Source organism: Aythya marila (genome assembly GCF_965140915.1).
Source record: "Aythya marila genome assembly, chromosome: 23".
NCBI lineage: Eukaryota > Metazoa > Chordata > Aves > Anseriformes > Anatidae > Aythya > Aythya marila.
Window position 1 is genome coordinate 4022362 of NC_139064.1, and position 23247 is coordinate 4045608.

A 23247-nucleotide genomic window follows, 5' to 3' on the forward strand; every position below is an offset into this window, starting at 1 on the left:
CCAAGTCCTTGTCCAAGCTGCTGCCTAAGGTAATTCAAAGGGATGGCATAACAAACATCTAGTAAATTGTTTTCCATGGACTAGAGTGGTCCTGGGATTTTTGACTTGTGGGCTTTGAAGTCTCATGTACTTTACTGGTCAGCATTCAAACAGTACACTTCTGTGATCTGAAGGGTTGTTATATTGAATATATTCATTTTGTGTGCTCAATTCTCCAAAATTATAAATGGAGAGCAAGTGTTTTACCTTTGTGAAATTGCTCTTTAAAAGTACAAAAGAGGTCAAAAGGAAGAGTCTGTGGCTAGTAACAGTGTTAGGATTATGCAATAAACACAGCAAGCTTTGTTATCAAGTGTCTGTAGTGTTCGAGTGGTTGGAGTTGACCTCTTTTAATAAAAAGATCAACGAGGCTTCTGTCAGCTACTGCACTTTCCTGCTGAAAAGAGCGAGGGCTTTGGTAATCGCTTCGGGGTTCTATGGTACTGTGTTCACCAGTTCTGCTCTTGCTGTGGGACAGACTAGAAGAAACTAATGCCATGTGGCAGAATACTTACCATTAATTCAAGAAAAAATATTTATAATGCTGCCACTACTTGTCATGCATATATATCAATGTTTGTTTGTTTGTTTTCCTTCAGAGCCATTACAGAAATGTTTTCCAATGAATTTAGTATGCATATATGCTAGAAAAAGGATAGACTTCTAAAATGATGAGCCGGGGGCTTAAGCTTTGTTATGCCAATACCTGTAGCTGTAAAGAGCTTGTTTAGTGTCGAGGAACACTAATTATTTGTGAGTACGTTGCTTATTTTCTGTGAAACAAGAAAAAAGCTCTCTAAACAGGATGTCCTTTGTGCTAAGCATTCTTCAAAGACCTCATGCACTGGCAGAGCTTTAAGATGATGAAGCTTTGGCTGGTAAAGGCGTGAATTCAGTCTTAAACCCAGGCTACTGACAGTTGAGCTGTTCAGTTCTTCCATGTAAATTGGGGAAGAATTGCTCCTATTTGTAAAGTTGCTAAAGTGCTTAAGTATTTACTAAACTATGCTTGTGATCACCAAGGATTTTGGAATTGCAAAAAGTATGCCCTGGATAACTATTGCTCTGTTTCAGAGGCATGACAGACTGCAAAGCTATGGCCTCAGTTCATATCCAGGAACTTTCCGAGTCCTGGTGACCTGGAGGGGAATGTCTGCATGGCTTTCTGAAGGACCTTTTTCGGTTTAAGGTACTCATTCCAGAAATCGTTTCTCCAACTGTATTGTGAAGAGTTGGTATAGGTTTGAATTGTTATAAAACGATTAAATTCTTAAATTATTGACATCAGTGTCTGAGTGGAATCTGTAGCCCCTGGAGCTCCTGTTTGGTGTCTCCTTGCTGCTCTCCCCCTTCCCGCAGCCTGCAGAAGGCTCCGAGCACAACTTCAGCTGGAGACAGCCAGGGATGCCGGAAAGAGGCGCGCACCGGTTTCCTCGCCAGCAGGAACCAGGCGGGGGAAATGCCGGCTCAGCAGTTATTCACCGCTGCTGGAAGCCAAGTTTTCTCCCGTTTTCGGTCTTCAGACGGTTTCTGAAAAAGCAGCCGGCGGAGGGGCTGCAGGGGGAGCTCCTGCCGCTTCCCCACTGCGGGTGGCGGTGCCAGCGCCGCGCACACCTTGCCGGGGGCCGGGCGGCTGCGAGGGGTGAACTGCGAGCCCAGGAGGAGGAGGAGGAGGAGGAGGAGAAGAAGGCTCCTCCCCATCCCACCCCTGCTCCAGCCGCGGCCGGGCGCTGCGGGGAGCCGGGGCGATGCTGGCGGCTGCGGCGCTGGGCTTGGCGGCGCTGGGCTGGGCGACGGGGACCCGGCTGCCCGGCGGTAAGGCTGGGGGCGACAAGGGGCAAGGGGTGACAAGGGGCAGGGGGTAACAAGGGGTAGGGGGCGGGTGGGTGCTCCCCGGCACGGAGCTTTCCTCCCCCCGAGCCGCCCGTCCTGCCCGGGGAGGGCTCCGCACCCCGGGGGTTTCCTTGCGCTGCGTCCAGGCTGCGCTGGGATGTGGGACTGCTCCTCTGCCAACTCGTCTCATCTCTCAGCAGTCATGTCTTTAGCTCGGTCGCCTCTTATGGGATGGCAGCTCGGGGTGACCAGCAGGATTTGGGGCTGTGTCCCCCCCCCGGGCGGTGTCAGCTGCCTGCAGAGCGTGGGATTGGGGTGCTGGGGGATGCCCGAAGCCTGGCCGCTGTCAGCACTGAGAAGCTCCCTTAGTCCCACGTAAAGCAACTCACACCTAGAAATATTCTTTTAAAATTCTGCCCTGTCCTTGGCTGCAGCAAGACTTCTGGGGCAGTGAGCTCTGAGGCTGGCGATGTATTTTTTTTCTTTCCACGAGCTCTTGCTTTTGATGAAACTGAGCCTTTCCTAGTCCTGGAGCCAGCAGGCATGGAGGCAGGTCCCGTGTTAGCAATGAGGAGGTAAGGGGAAAATGTGAGGGACCCTTTTAGCACTGGTTAGGGCTGCGTATCCTAATCTGTGTTTGGAAAGTTAACCAGCAATGAAATCTGGACAGTGATCAACTGCATGAATTTTTTCCTTATTTGAAAGCAATGGCGAGTTTGGCTAATAAAACACAGATGTTCTGCCAGTTAATGGAAAAAAAAAAAGTGTTTGTGTATCAGAAAAGAGCCCAACTGTAGTTTGTGACACTATTTCTGGAGGCTTGCTGCAGATTTATAGTAACAATGTGCCATCTCTGCTTTCCTCCTGGCTTTCACAATAGCAGTGGACGCGTCCCTCAGAAGAGGTAAGGGTTCTTGCCTTTTTCACCAAGCCTGCATGAGTGTTAAATGACCAAGAGAAACACAGGTTCTGCCTAAAGATGTATTTTTAAATGCTGTTTTTGCAGTACAGCCAGCTTTAATTTCTGTATAAGATGTTAGCAGACTCTGTGAGTACTTAACTGTTTAAAAGCTCCACGTTGAAAGGTGTTGGAAGTTCCAGTCTCAGAGTAGCCATGGTAGGATGTGGCAGAGTAAAGAAAAGCCAACATAAATCCTGTGGATGGGTTTATAATGACCTGTCTGTGCATGTTCTTGAGTACATGATAAATTGCTTTTCTCTTGTAATCCCTAAACAGTTTTCTTCTGTAAAAGCATGGAGGTTAGCAGATTGTGTCTGTGGTGTGTTTGAAAATAAATATTTACTAAGCAAAACAAAACTGTTTGTTTCCGTAGCCTAAATATTGGGACTCTTGTGTTGAGAAACAGAAGTGTATAATTTTTAGATTATGTATCTTCTCGCTTTGATCTTTATTTTCCGTATAATCAACATAAGACGTGCTGCTTCATGCATGAGTGTCCTTGCTGTATGACAGTACGAAACAGGCACTGGGCAGTCAGTAACATTGCAAAGCAGGGTGCTGCCTACAAATCGGACTGCCTGAATGCACCTTGATACACTGCAGTACGCTCCATGGAACTATTAGACCCCATAAGCTAAATGATTGTTAGGTCTGCATGTAAAAGTGGGTCTCTAATCTTAATGATTCGAAGCCCCTTTTTGGAAGGGTAGAGAGGGAGATGCATTCTTGAACTCTTGTAAAGGAAGTCTCTTCAAAAGGCTGCATAGGTCAGCTTGCTCTCTGGCACAACGTTACTTCTTTGTAAGGAAATCCTGGAGTCTTCAAACTGCAGAAAAGTCATAGGGAAATTGAGGTGTGCAGGACATGAGCACTGTTGTGCAGCATTACCGAAACTGCTACATCCAGAAAGAAAAGTTTGAAGATACCATTAGTCATTTGAATTATACAAGAGGCTTTTTACCTCTGTTGTATTCTCCATGTGAACAGTCAGAAAGTGCAAAGTTCAACCAAATAAAAGCAGTAGTGTCCACTTCCGGTATTAGTAGGTATGATTTCTGTAACGGGTTTCTTTCCATTTCTGCAGGACAGACAGTTTGCCGGGGTGGAACGCAGCGGCCGTGCTACAAAACGGTTTATTTTCACGATGCTTCACGCAGGGTCACCTATGAAGAAGCGCACTTTTACTGCAGAGCTGACGGTGGACACTTAGTCAGTATTGAAACAGAAGCGGAGCAAGGATTGATTCAAAAATTTATTGAGAGTCTCGTGGCTTCTGATGGAGATTTTTGGATAGGGCTTAGAAGGAAAAAGGCAGAGGTAGACAACAGCACAGACTGTCAGAACCTCTATTCCTGGTCTGATGGCAGCTCATCCAAGTTCCGGTAGGTACCAGGGAGTGCGACTGACTGGGCAGCATCTTGGTCAGGGATTGTCACTTGCCTTTAGCAATCAAGAAGGGTTCTTTCAAAAGAATCAAGTGATTTTGTCCCAGCTGTCACGTATGTTCCTCCTGTAGTCACTGAAGAGTGGTCGTATCTCCTGGATAGGATGAACTGCTCTCTGGTGATTCAATAATTAATCCAAATTTGCTGGAGCTGTCCTCACTGCTTGCACACGTCTGTTCATCATTGAACCCCAATTTGTTTAGCCTCAAGTTATGATTTAATTTCAAGCATAAGTCACTGTTTTCTATACAAAAGATACTCTTAAATTCATGAATGTAAGGTCTGCCTTGGTGGTATCAAAATAGACGAGAATCTGCTCTAAATATTGATGGGTTGAGGAAAGCCTTGGCAATAAGGTGCCAGCTCCACAGTGAACTTCAGGCTCAAGAATTTTGCCTGGTAGATGTTTACTATCAAACCCGTAATTAGTCTTGGAAAAACAAACTAACGTACCTATACAACGTTCACTAATCATTGTGAATTTCATGCTGTATTTAGTCATTGAACCATGGATTTAATGAAGTAGCCCAAATGTTATTAAATATTTTATAGCAACTTGTCACCTAACTGCTATGGGAACCCATAAGAGATGTTAGTTGCGGTGGACAGAACTGAATAAAACTGAATAACTGAGCCAAAGAGAAGATGAGGTTTCTTGAGAGGGGGAAGTGGGGTGGTGGTAGGGTTGTGTTGGGAGGAAAGGGAGTACAGGGATATGATGATTGAATACTTGGCATATCTGGAAGTATTTCTACATTATAGGATCAGCTTCCAAGAAGTGCTTGGCATGCAGAATATTGCTTGTTCCAAAATTAGTGGGTATTGAACATTTATCAAAATCAGGATATATCATCTTAGAAGTGCTTCTTAGAGATGCATAAAATGCCTTTTCAGTAATGATTATATTATAGAGTGTTAGATAGTGAAGCCTACTTCCTACATCCCGTGTGGAAAGGCCTTCCAAGTTTTCCAGTGGTGAAGTTTCTTACAACCTATCTTTAAAAAAATCTTCATTTTATGTTCGCAGTTTCCTAGTTTTAGGTAAGATTCTGTCTTACCTATTTCATTTTCTTATTAACTGCATGTCAGTTTTGTAGGCATTGGGCACTGATGCCAGAAAGTAAAATTATTTATGCACTGAAAGTCAAAGTTCTGAGTTTTCCTCAGCCTCGCAGGGCTTCTGCAGTATCATGGAAAGAGACTTCAGGTCTTACTTGATATGTTTGTTGTGTTTTCTTAGGAACTGGTATGTAGATGAGCCATCCTGTGGGAGTGAAATCTGTGTTGTGATGTACCACCAGCCATCTGCCCCACCAGGTGTTGGAGGTCCTTACATGTTTCAATGGAATGACGACAGATGCAACATGAAAAATAACTTCATTTGCAAATATTCTCTTGGTAATGAGTCATTCTGTTTTAAAAAACAACCTGCTCCCAGTTCCCAAGAGGAGGTATGAGGAGATTACGGTATCGATGTAAAAACAATCTCAGTATCTAGTATCTGTAGGTACTTGCCTTGTGATTTATGAATTCTGAGATTTTTATAAAATATTTGAGATTTCAAATGGAGCCCAAGAGGGAGAGAACATAAAAAGGGTGCTTGCTTGGACAATATTCTGTGCACTTCGTGTCCCCACTCAAACCTACAAGAAACTTATTTTTTTTTTCTTCTAGAGAAGCCAACAACTGCTCCAATTGAGAACTCTCCAAGAGGTCAGTTACAGATACTTGCTTAGGGCTTTTTTTTTTAACACTGTACTAACTTTGAGTAGAAATCCTTCGTTAACGTTCATTGTCAAGGACCCTCACAGACTGCATGCCCCATGAGCAAGAGGCATCCTTGTGGTTTGCATGTCCCTCCAACCGTTCTGTAACCCAGCCTGCAGAAGCGTGGTCCTGCTGTTGCTGCAGTACCTGGGGCTACTGGACACGCTGCAGAAAGCTCAGCAGAAGGGCACCAGTAGACCTTACACTTGGCAGCTGGCAGTCTCTCCCATCCTCTCTCATCCTCATCTTTTATGTTTCTTAAGCGCTTGCAAATAACACCTGCAATATTAACTAAGACGCTTCTTTCCAGATGTCACAACAGAGCCTTTCAATGCACTATTCCCAGAAGAACACCATAAGCAAGATGCTAATGTAACAGTTAAAGAAGCCAAAGGTATGCTGCTCATTCAACACCTGGCCTGGCCTCTCTCTATCTCTGCAGGCCCACATCTCACGTGTGGCTGCGAACGCTCAGCACTTCAGTTTGAAGTGTTTGACCTTAAATGTAGAAGCCTGAATTTAGGCAACTGCATCTCAAGGGGGAAGGGGACACCTTCCTGCAACTCTCTTCCAGTACAAACCTTCAATGATTGCTTTCACTCCCAAAATGTTCCCAGTCTACAGCAAAGTACCTAAGGTCTGAAAAAAATACTTTAAATTTATTGAATCACTCTTGAAGGTCAGAATTGTTAATATTTTGCTAGTAAGCTTAATATTATCTATTAAAAACTTCCTATTCGTTCTTGCCGTGCTGACTTTCCCCTCCAAATTCACAGATCATAACACTCCAGTCTCTGGAAACTTCTGCTTTGTAAGTTTTCAGAAGACAGCATATCCCTAACTTGTGCTGCTGTTGCCTTGTCACAGTGAGACAGAATAAGGGTTAGTTTCTCATCATGTGGGTTTGAGCTTATTTTATTTTAACCTGTGTTACGAGATGATCAGTCTATTGGAGTTTCTGGCTTTGCAAGGGTGTAGAAAATGCTAGATTATGAACAAGACTAGAAATCCATTGAGGTGTGATGGTGCTGCCTTGTATAATTTAATTTTTCTATGTAGTTCTGTGTGTGTGAAATGCAACTAGAAGTGAATAAAAGCTGGAATCTCATTTTTACCCCAGAACCTGTTCAGAGTCTTGCCTACATCCTCATTCCCAGCATTCCTGTGCTGCTTCTCCTGATGGTCATTACAGCCATCTTCTGTTTTTGGATTTTTGCAAAGAGGCAAGTGACATTGTTCTGTAGTAAGTGAACCTGTGATATCTTGTCCTGGCAATAACTTTACAGCCAGCTACAGACTTCTGTCAGATGCTCTGGAGCTGACTGCTTTCAGTCAAAAAAAAAAAAAAAAAAGTAGCATGGATTCTCCAGGCCAAGTTACTTATGAATAACATTTTAAATTAAAAAAAAAAAAAAAAGTGTTATTCTATTCACAGATAGTAATTAGGGAATAATGTAAATGCCAACCCTTCAAAATCACTTTGCTTTAAGCTTCTTTAATAAAGAAGAGATCTGAAATATCAGAAGATCCCCTTCAAAAGTGAAAACCTAATAGAAATAGGAGGATGTGTGTGGTTGGAGCAAATAATATTGATCAATTTCTTCTTGCTTTCCCTGGGTGCATAGTCCCTTTGGTGGGGATGGTGGTTGTGGTGTTGGGGGTGTCAGCCTTGAGCTCTCAGTGTGTCACACACCTGGAACTCTAGTAACGAATGTCATCCTGAGTCCAGGCTCTGAATGTCAGCTTTCCTGAAGGGTCATCTTTAGATTATTTTAAGAGAGGTGTGGTATAGTTTTGTTTGCCTCTGTAAAAGAACATGTTAGACTTGTCCTCTTTTCTCTATCCCTCAGGAGAAGGGAACAAATGGAAGCAAGCCCCAAAGAGGAAGATGCCTGGCTCTCTAACCACAGGAGGAACAGTCCAAATCTGGAGATTTACAAAGTAATCAAGAAGCAATCTGAAGCAGATCTGGCTGGAACCAGGCCTGACATTAAGAACTCTTCCTTCCGCACACAAGAAGAGAAGGTGCTCGACAGCCTCTCCAGGGATTATGATGATGTGGCAATGAACACGTCGAGCGGCTTTGTGACGTTGGCTAGTACTGAAAGTGGCTTTGTGACCAATGATATCTATGAACTGTGTGGAGATCGTGTGGGGAGGAGCAAGGAATCAGCCTGGGTGGAGAATGAGATTTATGGATATTAAGGAAATGGACAAAAGAGCCTGAGATGTGGATGACAAAGTGAATGTCAACACAAGTTAACCTGCCCTCCCCACGCATTTGTTTGAAAGATAGCATATGGGAGGTACGCAGGTTTTGCACCATCCCTGTATTCTTCTTTTTCTCTGGAAGAATATGGGTTTTAAAGATCCAAACTGGAAAGTATTTATATATCTTGCTCTGCATCAACCCCCCATTTTGCCCCAGCAGTAGCTCCAGTCTTGATACTTCTTGCACTCCGAAGAAGAAAGTATTAATGTCCTTGAAATTAAAGAACAATACAAAATACCTATTTATTTAAACTGACCCGCACATCTTCAGAGACACTGAAAGTCAAAAGTCAATCACTGGGCACACCTTGCTTTTTTCCTAGGTGTCCTAAAGGGAGCTGCTGTGGTTGCAGGGTGGTCATTCTTCCTATGCCAGCCTGTCCCAGCTGCGTGGCTTCCATATGACCCTGGCAGGCACTTCACTAGGGGAGTACTGTGGTTTCTACTGCTTTTCCTCCTAGTTCTTACTGCCAAGGTAGCGTGTATGAGTCATAGCACAGAACTGTGTTACTTGCACCTTTAAGTTGGTTTTTAAAGAATCTCAGTAAGTGCAAGGCTAAGTTGTCCCCTCACTTAATCTTTCTGGAAAAAGGAATTGCCAAGCAAGCAACAGGGGACTTCACTCCAAAGCTCAAGGAAGAGCGTGGAGTACTCCAAAGCTTTCTGGTCTTGGAAATTGTTACTGTAAACTACTGCAGTCTACTTAGCTGTCTAGAGATGTGCTAATCTGACCTAAGTGACAAATAGCAGTTCCTTTCTTGTAAAAGGAATAGCCAATTGGAGGGTTTTTTTGCCGCCTTGGGCCTGAGACCTATACTGAGTTCCCCAAAGACTGACATCCTGGTGTTAGTCTCCATACAAATAGTTTTTCAAGAGGTAGGTGAACATGAAACTGGATTAAAAGTAGTATTTTTGATAGGCAAACTACAGTATTGTGCTAATCAGTTATAATAAACTCTTGTCTATTTACAGGGACTTAATGTATTCCAGTATGTAGATTAAAAAAGTATCAAGGGGAAGTACTGAGGAGATGGTTCATGAAATTTCCACATGAAGTGGGAGAAGAAATGGTATTTTAACATAGTTTTCAAGGCATTATTTTGAACCCAAATTAGGTATCTACATGTATTTTCCACACATTTGAAGGAGTAGAAATGAATGATAAGATGGTATAGCTGTCATAACTAAATATAAACTCAGGTGCAATGAGAATTTTCCTGAAAAAAGTTCAAAAATTTCCAAAGATTCATTTTCAGTGCATTAGGAAGAGGACACAGCAGCATCTCCCATACAGGCTTTTAATTTGTGATGCCACGGAGTAAAGAGCATCACAGTATATGTTCGAGAAGAAAGACTGAATGGGGGCTCAGAAGCAGTGCTGACAACCTGGGGTCATAATTAACTTGTTTTTGCTGAGGTCTTTCTGACGTGTTTTGTTCACGAGACATGGTCAGATCAATGTTTGTGTCTCAGAAGTAAGGCCTTATTACAACAATCTCTATAGGAACTTGCAGCGAACTCTTGTGGCAAAGTCATCTTTCAGTGCAGTGAAGTAGCAGAGGAGTTTGGATAAAAACATAAATTCAACTCAATGTATTGAGCTGAATATATTCAAGGCAAAATCCCATGTGCTGCTGGATATGGCCTTTCTTTAGCTGAATGCAACTGTAAAAGTTAGCTTGTGGGAAGCTGGAAGTATGTGTAAATTTCAAGGTTTTTGGAAAGAATGGGAAGGGAATTGAGATGTATCAAATGAGCACACTAGTTGCATAAAGGACTATTTTCTGTAAGATGTTTGATGTTGGTATGAGGCTTGCAAAACTGAAAATACACTAAGACTGCCTCACTGAAACAAAAAGGCACGGTCCATTCCTCTGCTCCCCAGTTGCTCCAGGCTATAGACAGGCAACACAGTGTTGTTTTGCTCTTCTGCTTTTTAAAGAGGTTTGTCCTTACCTGAACACACAGGTGCTAAATGAATGCGTGGGATTTGGAGTACAAGTTCTGCAGACTTTGAGGCCAAGTCAGTGGCCATGCTATACTGATAGCAGTATGGCCTCTGGATTATTATTATTTTTTTTAAGTACAAAACTAGCCTGAGTTTCTTATGTGAATTGAGTCCAGCTGTTAATACTGAAGTCAGGAATATGCTTGGAGGCTTGCATTCAGAGCTGCACAGATTTTTGCTGGAAATCTTTGCATGCTCATAGCTGTGTGTGTAGAAAGCTTTGTGAGGTTAGGCCATTAACATTTCTGTTCTGTCTGTTCTGATGTCTCAGCTGTTTCATACATCTTTAATATATTCTGAAGGCAAATATGTTCAGCTTTGAGTAAAGCAGCTCATTTTGCTTTGTCTGCGCTTATTCTGTTTTCAATTACTCCAGCAATGGAGATGTTTCTTAACTGGTGTTTTCATTTGAGTGTATCCCATTGGACTGAGAGAGAAGTGGGAGTGTCACACAACCGTGTCAAACACTGGGAAGCTGGACATCTGCATTGAAGAAAAAGCAGTTAGGACGTTCTGATGTATTTGGGGCCACTTGGATTCAGTTCTATACTGTCTCTGATCTTAGCCACCCAGTGCCTTGGTTCCATGCGGAAAATGAAAATAACAGCATTTCACAGGCTTTCAGGAATGCTTGGAATTGGAAAATGAGTGACTCCAAACTGATTTTGAGACTACAGTAATAAGGCCTTATAATTGCCAGAATTTTAATTTTTCTTGTCCAGCAGATCTGTGGAGCAATTTTGAAGCGCGTCTGCACTAAGTCATGAGGTATTAAAAACTTTGGATTAAAGACATGGTTTGATTGAACAGTTCTGGTACCTGACCCTGTGTGTAGCAATTCATGTTTTTATTCTGTTGGATTATGTTCAACCTTTTCATAAGCTAAATAAAAATAGTAAATTCCCATTTACCTAACTAGACTAAAAAAAAAAAATAAATAAAAATCTGCTATTCAGTATTGGTTGCAATTATCAGCTTTTCAACAAAACTTTTGTCTATAGATCTCAAGAATACAACTTCTGAACACAGTATTTACAGCTGTAGGAACTACTAGTCACTGAAGTTTATCCTTAGTGTTATGATTTTAGGGAAATTTTCAAGCTTTATAGCCCTGTTAAATCTTTAGTTCAGAGTTACCGAGTGGGGTCTTAAGCAGTTGTGAAGATTGTCATGTAATTCTTGGTCATTTCTCAGCCAAACACTCCTATTTAACAGCCTGCAATAGTGTGGCAAGGAAAGATTTCCTTTAACCTTTTTTTTTCCTGGTTGAATGTTTTAATTAAGACTATTTCCCTTGTCTGGGATACCTTGTGTACACAGTGACAGACAGTAGATCTGATGTGGTGAGGTGCCAGACTTCTACTGGGTGAGTTCCATCTGAGGGCATAAAGAATATAATGCAGAGCTAAAAGAAAGGAGCAGATGGAGGCAGTCTTGATGCTATGAAATGGTTACTGAGGCCAAAACTATTCAGAACATATAGATCATAGAATATTGTAGCTGCTTTGTCTTGCTTTACATCAAGAAATTTGAAGGACTTTCTGAACTCCAGGTTTTGGATCGGTCTTTTGTTTTCTTTCATTAGAGACCAGGTAATGGAGGGAGAATGACCAAGCAAATAAGGCATGCCAAGCAGGAACACAAATATTATCCAGCTATTGCTCTGCAGGTGAATATTCCCAACTTTGATAGTGTGGTTTTGCTTACAAACAGTGAAGCATCTGAAATGATCTTAGCTCTTGACAGAGTTTGCTCAAAGTTTGCTCCTCATTGCATGGAAATAAATAGGAAAATGAAGCAAAACCAATTTGCACAGGCCACCAGGAAGCAAAGATGTGCCAAAAGCTTTGGCAGAAAGTGTTCTGCGGGACTGAAACAACAGCAGAACTGAGTGCAGGACGTGGCTGTGAGCATGCTCTGCCAATACAAATACTCAGGAAGACATTTTTGGGACTGTGTGCTATTGCTGTGTATTGCAAGCGTGGAAATACTTCGGTCATTTGCCACAACTGCTTCTCCCACTTCCTGAATGTTATAGGCAAGGGTTTTGTGCACAACACTTTTCCTGCATACCTGCAGCGTAACGGTGTGTGTGCCAATCTGAAGCTGCTCCTTCAGCGGGCAGTGGTACAGCATCAAGCCCTGAAACAAAGAAATAATTCTTAAAAAAAAAAAAAAAAAAAAAAAAAAGTCTTCTGCATGTTTTGAAAATGATATCCAGTTAACCATGTCTCCTGGGCAGCAAAATCCTGGTGGAGGGGAGTTGCCGGGTGCTACCAATCTTCAGATTTTCTAAAGCAGTGATCAGTGTTTTTTATTAAGCAATTGAGTGTGTATCCACTTCTAGTCCAGCAGCCTCGGTGTTTTGTCTCTCCCCACCCCTCCCCCCTTTTGGCAGGCTCTAAGCATCTTTTAGGCATTGAAAAACAGGAAATGAGAGAAAAAACCTCAAGCCAGATGTTGGAGCTTAGGTGTGTAAACATGTAAAGCCGTATTTTGGCAACTAAATGTGTGCCCTAGTCTTTGAGCTGCTGACTTACTGAAGTCAGGCAAACTCAGCTGCATGTGCTCAGTGTCTCTGAAGTCAGGCCAACTACTTCGCTGCAGAGATAGATTAAGTAGGTATTAAGTCATGCATAAGTGACCCAAATTAGTGTTTTATTAGTAATGGGGCCGAGTAAGGCTATTTATGTCCTTTCCTTATTTTGTGCACGCAGTTTACATTTCAGAGGGTTTTTATTGTTTAAATTGTGTTGCGCTGGAAGTTAACGTCCATGGCGTCCAATCACAGTCACTATTTTTCTCACCTCAGGGATCTTGTCTGATTTTGAGATTAGAAAGGTAAGCAGAAGTATGAGTGTTTTCCCTCCTACCTGAATTCACTGTAAAAAAAAAAAAATAAATAAAATATCTATCTTCTGTGCAGAACAGCTGATTGTGATGAGAAAAAAAAAAGTTCTTTTTGAAATGAGGGTAATTGAAATTCTTTGAAATACCCATGTCCCATTGCTGTTTCTCTGGGGATATTGTTTTTTACACAACTGTGGCCAGATTGTACCACGAAACAGATCTTGTGGAAAGAGATGGCTAGGGAGTGACAGATATGCAAAACTTAACATTCCTCCAAAAATTAGCTCTTGCCAGTGCCTCTAAAATTTGATAAATTGAGTTAACTGTAATATTTGTCTCTTTTTGAAATGCATTCATAGTAATTTCTTGAGAAAGTGTGCTTTCGTACTTGGAAACTGCATAGCTTTTGAGTTATCATAGGGAGAAATTTTCTCTCTGCTTTACATGGTGCCATAAACTTTTCTGGCCAGCTTTACTTTTCCCATCTGGAACAATTTTGCCCTAATCTGTTACGAAGCAGCTTGTAATAAACTGCAGTTCCTTGAATGCAACTCTTATTATTGTCAGTGGCTTAATCCCCTACACAGCCCGCTATTGGTACCAAGGAAAATTGACACTGAAATTAACATACAAAACAAGAACACTTTAAAGATCAGCTGCTGGATACTTCAGCACTTGCAACTTACCAGAGAAGTCTGTCTCCCTGATTTCTCTTCTTATAAATTCTTCAACATGCACATGACATTCTCCCAGCAGTTTGTTTGCCTGGAACATGTCTTACTGATGGTGAAACATTCTTATGCTTATTTTAAGCACCAAGAAATGGCTTTTCCACTGAGTCACTGTGGAGGTTATTCAGCGTTCTAACACACTGGAGTTTCATTGCTGATGAACGATGTCTTGTACCAGTTTGGCCCTAGAGAGAAAATGGAATACTTTAGCATTGTGTCTTATCCCCATTTTACAGATCGGAAAGGTGGCCCAAGGTTACAGACTCTGCCAGAAGTGATGCCACCCAGTGACTGAACTGGAATTAGGAGAAAGTAAGAATGCATGCATCTAATCCACCACTTTAGGTATTGATGGCAGTGCTGGTTCTTAACCTGGCTTTGTTTCCGTATACCACAGGCCACTCTAACCTCTGTTAGGCACGTAACCTTGTGCACAAAGGAAAACAAGAAATTAAAAGCATCTGTCTGTAGAAATTCAGATAGGTGGTATCATTTCTTTGGCATTGAGTGCTTGCTAGTGTTGGGTCTGCAAGAATGTGAGTTGCGTTTACAACTGTAATTCTGACAAAAGGAAAATCTCCCATGAAACAGCCTTAGTAGGATATACAAGGAAACTGCTTCTCTGTTTAAATCTATTCTATTAAACTCTCATTCTCACTGCTGAAATCCACTCCTAAAATCACACCAAGGATAAACCAGCTAAGAGAATTTAAACTTAACTTTGAAGGGTAGTGTTGGGTTATGTGCTTAATCCCCCCTGGAGATTTATCTCAGACCTTTATCGTTTTGTTTCCCCTCATACTATAAAACGTTACTGGGCAGTGAAGTGTGCGTTCCTTCGCTTATCCATCTGCAGTGCTTTTGTTCTAATGCGATACCTGGGTGAGGAAAAGGTAATTTTCTGATCTTTGACATCTGGGTTTAGCAGAGCACCATAGCTGCAGTGTTATGTGGCAGAAGCAGCGGCCACTAGAGGGCAAATGTGCTTTAAAGTTGCTGTCAGTCGGCTGTTGATAATTGCCTGGACGTGCTCCTCTTATTTTGTCCAAGAAAAAAAATATTTTGTTCCGAGGAGCACTTGAATTACCTTCTTTGAAGCACAGCAAAATCCATTAGTGGCTCTGGACAAAGAGTGGTTTTGTGACTGCCATTCCTCCAGCAGCGGCATGAAGAAATGCTTTTGCAACCTGAATTTTCGGGCCAGAAATGACATTACGCTGTGTGGCATGAGAAAGTTTCTGCAAACAAAGTTTTCTGTTGCAAATGAAAAACATTTTATAATTGATACTGGGCCAACGTTGTCAAGTTTTACATGGATTAGAGCGGGCGGCAATAAAGTTAACTTTTGACTAGTAAGATTTTGTATAGATACGTGACTGCAAACAGGAACCAGGCAATATTTTGTCCTTCTTTCGGCGGTACAGAGCAGCACGATGTAGGGATTTAGAATAAAAAAGCTACTTTTAGCATCGTGAGCTTCATCGTGCTAGCATGACTGAGTGGCTGGTGGCTGGGGTTTCTGGAACCGCCACGAGGCGTTGTCAGGTAGGTGAGCAGGAGGGAAGTTTCACAAGCAGCCCGGGCTTGCATCATGCTTGGTGCACGCAGGATTACGGGGAGCTTGATTATGGGGAGCTTGATTACTGGGAGCTTGCTCACGTCCCCATCCATCACCACCAGGAAGGGTGGATGGCTGACTAACCCCCCTCAATCCCCACCAGGGCTTCATGTGGGGGCTGAGCGGGGCGGCAACCCCACGGTGCTTTCACACAGCAGTGATACCATGGCGAGGCACACTGCAGGAAGGCCACTACATGAGGCCAAATTCCCCCATTCCCCCTTTTCCCCTCCCGTTCCCCCCCCCCCGGCGCCATTTTGTCCCGGTTGCCACGGCGACGCCGCGCCCGGGCTGACGCGGGCCGTGACGAGAGGGGCGGGAGCGGGGCCGGGGGTTGAGGGGGGCGGGCCCGGGCGGGGCGGGGCCGCGGGGCCGCAGCCGGAGCCGGAGCCGGGCCGGAGCCGCCGCCGCCGCCGCTCCCAGCATGGTGATGGCCGAGCCCCGGCGGCCGCCCCCTGCGCTGCTGCCGCTGCCCCGCGGGGCCGTGGCCGGGGCCGGGGCAGTCCGAGTGGGCTTCTACGACATCGAGGGCACGCTGGGCAAAGGCAACTTCGCCGTGGTCAAGCTGGCGAGGCACCGCATCACGCGCAGCGAGGTGAGCGGAGACCCCCCCCGGTGTCCCCCCGGTGCCCCTCTCGGTGTCCCCTCGGTCCCCTCACGGTGCTCCCGGTCCCCTCACGGTGCCCCACGGGGACGGGTCGCCGCCGTATCCCCCGCGGCCTGCAGCCCCGCGGCCTGGGGAGGGGGCTCCGGGTGGTCCCGGGCTCGGTGCCCCCCGGGCTCGGTGCCCCCCGTGGGGCTCGGTCCCCTCCGGTGCCGTTGTGCGACCCCCGGAGCCCGGGGGGGACACGAGGGGCAGCGGCTGGGGTCGCCCCCCGGCCCCGGTGCTGTGCTGGGAAGGGCTGCCCGCAGTGCCCTGCACCGTGGGGAAGGGGCTGGGGAGCAAACAAAACCCCAAAATGCCGTTTTTTTGAGGTCAATAATGGGCAAACACCCGCAAACAGCTGGTTACCGGGCGCTGAGGTGGTAAGCTCGGTCCTCACAGCGATAAAAAAACGCCCCTGGTTTGGACTTCTAACAAAAACAAACACGTTGTTCTCGCCCTGCTGCGGCGGCCGAGCCTCGCATCCCAAATATTGAGTTTCTCGTTCCTCCGCTTGCCCAACGCCGCGGTAATCGCCCCTAAATCCTTCCTCGGGAGTTGAGCAAAGACCTGGCGGCGTTGGGGCGCTCCGTGCCGAGTTGGCTGCCACATGCCCAACTTCCAAGGGCTTGGCTTGCAGGCTGGGGGTGGCTGTTTGCTCTGCGGCCCCGGGCAGGCTGTGCGATGGGCATAAAAACTTCAATCCTGAGTCTGAGTTGTCATTTTAGAACATCTGCTTGTTGGCGATTAGCAGCTCCCCAGTCCAGTTTGACTTCCCCACCTGCACCTTAACAGACCACTAAATTCCCGTGCATCCCGATCAGTGCGAGCTTGAGTGTTGTCAACCAGCTTTCCTTTATTGAGGAGCCAGGGCTCTGGTCTGCGGCTTTTTCTGCACCGTTTTCACAGCAGGTTTGCCCGTGTTAGGGGTCTGCATCCAGGTCTTTCCGTTCCTCAGTACAGCTACGTTGACTTTCTGCAGCCGGAGGTGCAAGCCTGGAGCTTAGCCGAGGTAGTTGCTGGAAGTATTCACACGGTCTTTGAGGAAGAGGAACCCTATCAAGAGCACTTCTGGTGATGTCAGGGGAAACTTATTCCAGCCAAGAACTACTTCAAATAAGTGCTTCAAGGTTGGGCCAACCTCACTTAATTTAGTGTTAGCTGACTGCACACGTAGGAAAGTACAAGTCCTGCTAATGCTGTTTTTGGTGGAAGACTGTTCTTATTCCAGGCTTGTTCTAAGCTGTAGTTTATGTTTCTTGAGTTGCTAACTTTTCAGTTCATCTGTGTGCAGAGTAGGACAGCCTCTATTAAAGTTCCAGTGGAATAATATGCAGCTGCTTAGGTTCTGGCACGAACTCACCCTCAGGTCTGTACTGCAGGAAGATCTGCAGTGTGCTGCTCTGAGACTTGCTCAGAGAGTCCTTAAAAGAAGCTCTTCCACTGTCTGAGGTCCTCCTGAATGTTCCTGTTTGAACTGCCCGAATCCCAAGCCTGTTTGTTGCTTGGCCTTTTTACTGTAGGTACTTGGAAACCGTGTTTAGGTGGCTTTGACATATGAAAATATATTTGCTTGTTTTTTTACATAACTCTGACTAGCCAGTAACTGTCAGATTAAAAGAAAAGATGGCATTTACTATCTTGAAAGATCATAATTTAGGCAGTGTGTAAAGAATCCATCCTCTTTATGGGAAATCTAAGCAAAACATAGGTCAAAATAAAAAGAAACCAGGCCTGAAGCAAAAGATACCCCATCTCCTACCCTGTCTTTTGTGCATACAATCTCAAAAACTGCAGGTTGAATCCTACATTCATGCAACAATGAAACTGCATGATTAAATAGTCAAACAGAAAGAAAGGTGAAAGTTGACGAAAGTGGGGGGATTGAATACATGTTTATAGTGACCCTCCTTAATGACAGACCATGCCGGGTGCTTCGGAGGGGACTGCGTGGCTGAATGTGACCTTTGCTTTGCTGCCTGTTTGTGTTTGTTGCCATTTAAGTTAATGACACGTGTTTTCCTGCCATGCTTATTTATCACGTTGCCAAGAAATCCTGTGATCTCAGAGTAACTTTTGTTAACGAAACATGCACAAATAAGCAACTTTTTTTTTTTTTTTTTTTCTTGGAAGGAGGAGAGACTAAGAAAAGACAACATAAATGATCGGAAACATAAAGTTGAGGAAGGTTTGTGTTTGCTGCTAGTGAAATATGATGAGGTGTGAAATATGAATGGTAGCAAGAGACTTTTGCTTGCTGTTGCCAATAGGTGAAGGTAGCAAAAAGCAGCGCACTTGAAAGATGATGGCAAGTCTTTGAGAATGATCTGCATGGGAGAACTACGTCACTTCCACCCCTGAGCTCTGCACTTAACATCCCCTGGGGTTTGTCACCCCCAGGAGAGTGCTGGCCGCTGCCTCTCAAATGAAAATTAAACCCTTCCGACTGATAGTTCCTCGCGGGGCACAGTGATGCTTTTAGCTATGTTACGTTACGGGTGATTCATGCTGTTCTCTGAGAAATCCCAGCTCCTGGTAGGAGACAGGAGGTTGGTTTACGTGCGAGTGCCTGCGCTGAGGAACGTGTAAAAGGGAGTGACAAAGTAGAGAGAGCAGCTCCCTGCGCTGTGCAGCCAGCGGTTTGGCTTAGTGGAGTAATTCGGTGGGAAAATGAAGCTATTGCCAAAAAAGACTCCGGGTGCGGATCTGTTTGCAGCCGTGGGCTCTGTGGATGTGTCGCAAGGGGCACAGGAGGAAAGCGTTTGTGCAGGCAGAGCAGAGCAGCCCTGCAGGTACACTGGGCTGCAGCTCCGGCAGGTAATGCTACACAAAGCCCTGGTAGCCAAACCCTTGGCTGTTGCAAACTGGAGTTGCTCCAGATTGCTGAAGGACACTTGCTAATTCCAATGCCTCTTACTTCTCTGATGCATTGGGTTAGCAACTCAAGTCTGAATTTCTCTAACCTGGGTGAACCTTGAAGCTTACACTGATGCGGACAAACTTTGTCTGTTAACTTGTCAGGCCACGTTAGGGGGATGTTCTTGGAAAGACTGGTTAGAGAGTTAAATGGATGATGTGAAACCAACGGAAATTGAAACCTGGAGCAGCTGAAGGACAGAGCAACTTTCTTCTAACAAGCCTTGCAGCTTTGCTGCTTGACCGTTTCAGTTCCCAGATGCCAGATGAGGGTTGAGCAAACTCCAGTTCGCTAGCTCTCTAGCAAAAGAGGGAAGGAAGTGTGTGCTATTCCTAATATTTTTTTTTTTTCTAAATTAAAAATAAATAATGTTCAAGCATGTCTTTGCAGCGTTCGTAAGTTTTTAAGCAGCAAAAATGGGCAAGGGGGGAAGAGAAGGGAAGGAACAGCCTAGCAGAATTTCTGCTTTTCTCATTTTCTTTAGTGACCTTGAAGTTGTCTTAGAGTACATATTCATATGTCATGTTTGGTTGTACTTTTTTGTTTTCTTTTTAGGAGATATGATCACTTTTATTTAAAAAATAAATAAAAATAAATGCTAGAATCACAGAATCTGTGTAACTGTCCTTAATCTGGCATGTGCTAAGTTGGCTTATTCGTGTTGAGGTAATGATTGAGCATAGTAGAGAAATGAGAATTCATTGCTGTGTGCAGTCTCTGCTTTCAGAAGATCAAAGTGATGCCACAGCATCTCTAAGACGCTGGTAGTTGTTAGCAAGATGTATATTCAGGAAGAAAACACACTTTTCATTGAGGAAACTCTTCCCCATCCTGAAGCAGCTTCTCCACCTCTAAGAATTACTTCCCCTTTTCCTGTCATCGTGACACAGCTGAGATTACGGACAAAAATGAGCTGCTGCTGCTGAATGCACTGTTCCTTCCCATGGCGTTGTGAAGAAGTGGCTGGATTTTAAGTATTTCCAAGTGCTTTTTCTCTAAACCTCCTAGGGACCTGACGAGATGCGTGAGAGCTGAAGATTGAGAATAGGCTGAGATATCTCATCTGCATTTGACTGCAGAATCAGCGGTGCCAGCTGCTCCTGTGCTTCTTTTCACATAGAAGCCTGCTGCTGTGTGCATGTACATAATATGCACATTGAGAGTTGTACCAGGATTGCAAATACCTTTTTTTTCCTTCAAGTAGCCACACGCTTTTACTGTGTGTTCAAAAAACAACTGCTTAATAGTACCAAATAATTCCACGTTATAAGGCAAAATGCGGTTTGCTCTAATGTGTTTTTTGTTTTAATTAAAACCCTATTTCAAGTGCAAGTATGGCTTACTCTTCATTATTTTGCTTGACTTCCTCTTGCATCTCAAATAACGTATTCCTGATTAGTGGAGAACTGTGCTTGGGATTATTTCAGATACTTGAGGTTGAACTAAGGTGGATAAACAACACATCTAAGCCTTTATGTATAGAGAGCCGTCCAGTGGAAGTATTCAATCTTTAAAAGTGAAGAAGGAGAAGTGAGTTTTATCTATTTTTTTTCTGGGGCAATAGATACTTTTGTTATCTGGGCCAGCAAAGTTAAAAGCTGCTTGGAACTCCTTGCGGACGTTAGGAGCTGGGAGCTGCAGCGCTCCGAGTTGTGCGTGGTATCTGGAGAAAGCTGGCAACAGCCATCGGGAGACCGGCTTGGAAGTGGTAACAGGCTGTATTTGAAATATTTATACTTTCAGTAAAAGGAATACTTAAAATTTAAGAGCAAACTGTGGAAGTGCCAAACTATACTGGAAGAAACGCCAAGAGTCTGTGTACTTGCAAAGCTAGATTGCTTCAATAGGGTGAGGTGATGGGAGTCAAGCTTCGATGGAAAAAGTGGCAACAGCAAACTGTAAGCTGCACAGCCCCCCACAGCCTCCTCTGTTCAGCAAGAGCCACAGAGGGTGGGCTGCTGTTACTTGCTTCAAATTGCCCAAAAAACTCTTTAATTTATTACTTTGCAGTCTCGCTGTTGTTTTTTTTCTCTTCCACGGTAGACCAAGCCCCTTTTATTTGAAGTTCTGTATAGGTTTGCTTTTATTAGCTTCTCTGCACTGCATGCATTCCGATGTGCAAGAAGAGTAAATAAGAGAAAGTTACTCTAAGTTACTCTTTTTTTTTTTTTTTTGCTTGCTTTTTAAGAGAGTTTCATAAATGAAAATGCTCAGTGACAAGAAGGAGAAATTAAATGGACCGGAGCTGGGAGAGTCCAGAAATTAAGTGCTGTGGGTTTTAGGCAAGGTTTCTGCACTGTGCTGTCTGTGTGAAGAATCATAGGAACAGAATATCCGAGCTGGAAGGGATCACAAGGATCATCGAGTCCAACTCCTGGAGGTGAAGAAAGAAGCTGCTGTGAATGCCTCAAGTTAGCAAGACTGACGCTGTGTAAATCACTAATTAGGGTGCCAGTAAAGTTTAAACACCGAACAAGGCAGCAAGATTTTATTGCATTACACTAGGTTGATGAAGAAGGCATTTGGACTGTCCAGAACACCAGATCTACCCAAGATGGGAGAGAGCTTGTTGCTTGACTGAAAGATGTGTTACTGGTTTGTGATGGGAATGCAAGATTGCCCCAGATTGATCTTTTCATTGGTTTGTAAATGAGAAAGAGTGGTTTCCATTTCTTTTAATTTTGGAGGTCACCCAAATAACAGGTGTAAACCAGGGCAGATGTGGAGAAGGAATAAGAAACTGTCTTGTGTCTCTGGTTGTTTCCAGAGAGGCAGCAGAAAATAAATTAGAGGAAGTGGGGAAATGAGACACGTGGTTTGTTTTTTAATAAATATTTCCTGATGTATGTTTAAGAACTTGGTCTGGCTTCAGTGGTTTGCTTTGATTTCTTTGATATTTTGCAACTTTCTAGCAAAGGGATTTCTTCAGGCTAATAAATTCTGCCCGGAAAAAAACAGTCAGTTTATTAGGTGTGATCTTACGTTAGGCTAGGGAGATTTAAAGAGGGGGGGTGTGGTGGGTTTTCTGTAAGCTGTAGGAACGAGGCTTTGCATCCTCTGCTGCCACACGGCATGAAGTCAGGCCAAAAAAGGAAGCAGTTTGCTGCTCTGCCTGGGCCAGCGCAGGGACCTGCAGGGAGAGGAGCTGCTGGGGAGCAGGCTCAGCGCGAGCCTGGAGCTGTGTTGGGACAGCCCCGTCTGATGCACGCTGTTCTGCTTCCTCTCCTGTCCTGTTTCTTTGCAGGGGTGAAGTCAGGCATTTATTATCCAGATTTATGCGTGCACTGAGCATCAGACAGCAAATAGGTGGTGTAGCTGGAAGGAAGGGGAGCAGGACAGGAGGGTAACGGGTCAGAACAGAAGCAGGTTATCTGTGTTTACCTGCGTGCTTTAAAGGTGTTCTCTTCTGAGTGAAAAGACCAACTTCGAACAGGAGATGCAAAATCTCTTAGGACCTGTTGTGGGCAATACAGTTCCTGAGCAGTTCTCAGTGCACACTGTAACAGCATGTGGGAACAGGCAGGGGAGGTGCTGCAAATACAGGTAGCTGGCAGGAGCGTGTTTTGAAAGAAGACAAAGACATTTCCGAGACATTTTTTGAAGGGAAAACGTGTTTTGACAAGATCAGGCATCAGGATCCTCTAAGTTGGCGCATGTCATGCGGGGATGGAAGGTGAGAGCTGGGGAGGTGGAGGTCAGTAGGGAGTGTTTGAAAAGCATTTTCAGTGCTTTCTTCGCAGGTGTCCACTGCTAAACTTTGATAAATAAAGGCCCTGGAGGTAGTTGAGTGTTTAATGATGAGGGATATGGAACTTTAGGTTTCTTTGCTTTATCTTTAATGCGTCATTAAAAAGCATATTGTTTTTGATGAAAAAGTTCACTGAGCGGCAGTGAGTTCTGCATTAATCAAACATCGTTTAAAAACAAATCCATTAAAAATATTTGATTTGAAAAGCTGAACCTTGTGCTGTCTCATCTAAGTAGGAGTGCATCCTGCATCTTAAAACCAAGCATTCTTCATTGACTATAAGGCTAGATCAGTTTACTTGCTCATAGCAGAATCTTATTTTTCTGGTGGTTTGGTTAGACAAGTAGACCTCTGAGGAGGCTGTCAAGGAAAAGCATACTGAAATGAAGTCAGTAAACAGTTAATTCTGAATTCAG

General features: G+C 44.1%; 2 protein-coding genes across 4 annotated transcripts in view; both read left to right on the plus strand.

The window, feature by feature from the left end:
• Positions 1–1739: 1739 nt before the first annotated feature.
• Positions 1740–11210, plus strand: LAYN (layilin). 2 transcript variants are annotated; one of them, XM_082777848.1, is made up of 7 exons: positions 1740–1854; positions 3918–4215; positions 5519–5676; positions 5953–5991; positions 6356–6439; positions 7166–7268; positions 7896–11210. In XM_082777848.1, exons 1-7 carry the CDS (start codon positions 1788–1790, stop codon positions 8248–8250), a joined length of 1104 nt encoding a protein of 367 aa, XP_082633974.1. In that variant the 5' UTR covers positions 1740–1787; the 3' UTR covers positions 8251–11210. The 2 variants fall into 2 exon arrangements, with proteins under 2 accessions (XP_082633974.1, XP_082633975.1); XM_082777849.1 differs by lacking the exon at positions 6356–6439.
• A 4696-nt stretch (positions 11211–15906) lies between these two features.
• The window catches only part of SIK2 (salt inducible kinase 2), a 48484-nt gene continuing 41143 nt past the window's right edge, over positions 15907–23247 (plus strand). For both annotated transcript variants that reach the window (XM_082777806.1, XM_082777807.1), the window contains exon 1: positions 15907–16118. In XM_082777806.1, coding sequence (XP_082633932.1) covers positions 15948–16118 — 171 coding nt within the window. In that variant the 5' untranslated portion in view covers positions 15907–15947. The remainder of the gene's footprint in view (positions 16119–23247) is intronic.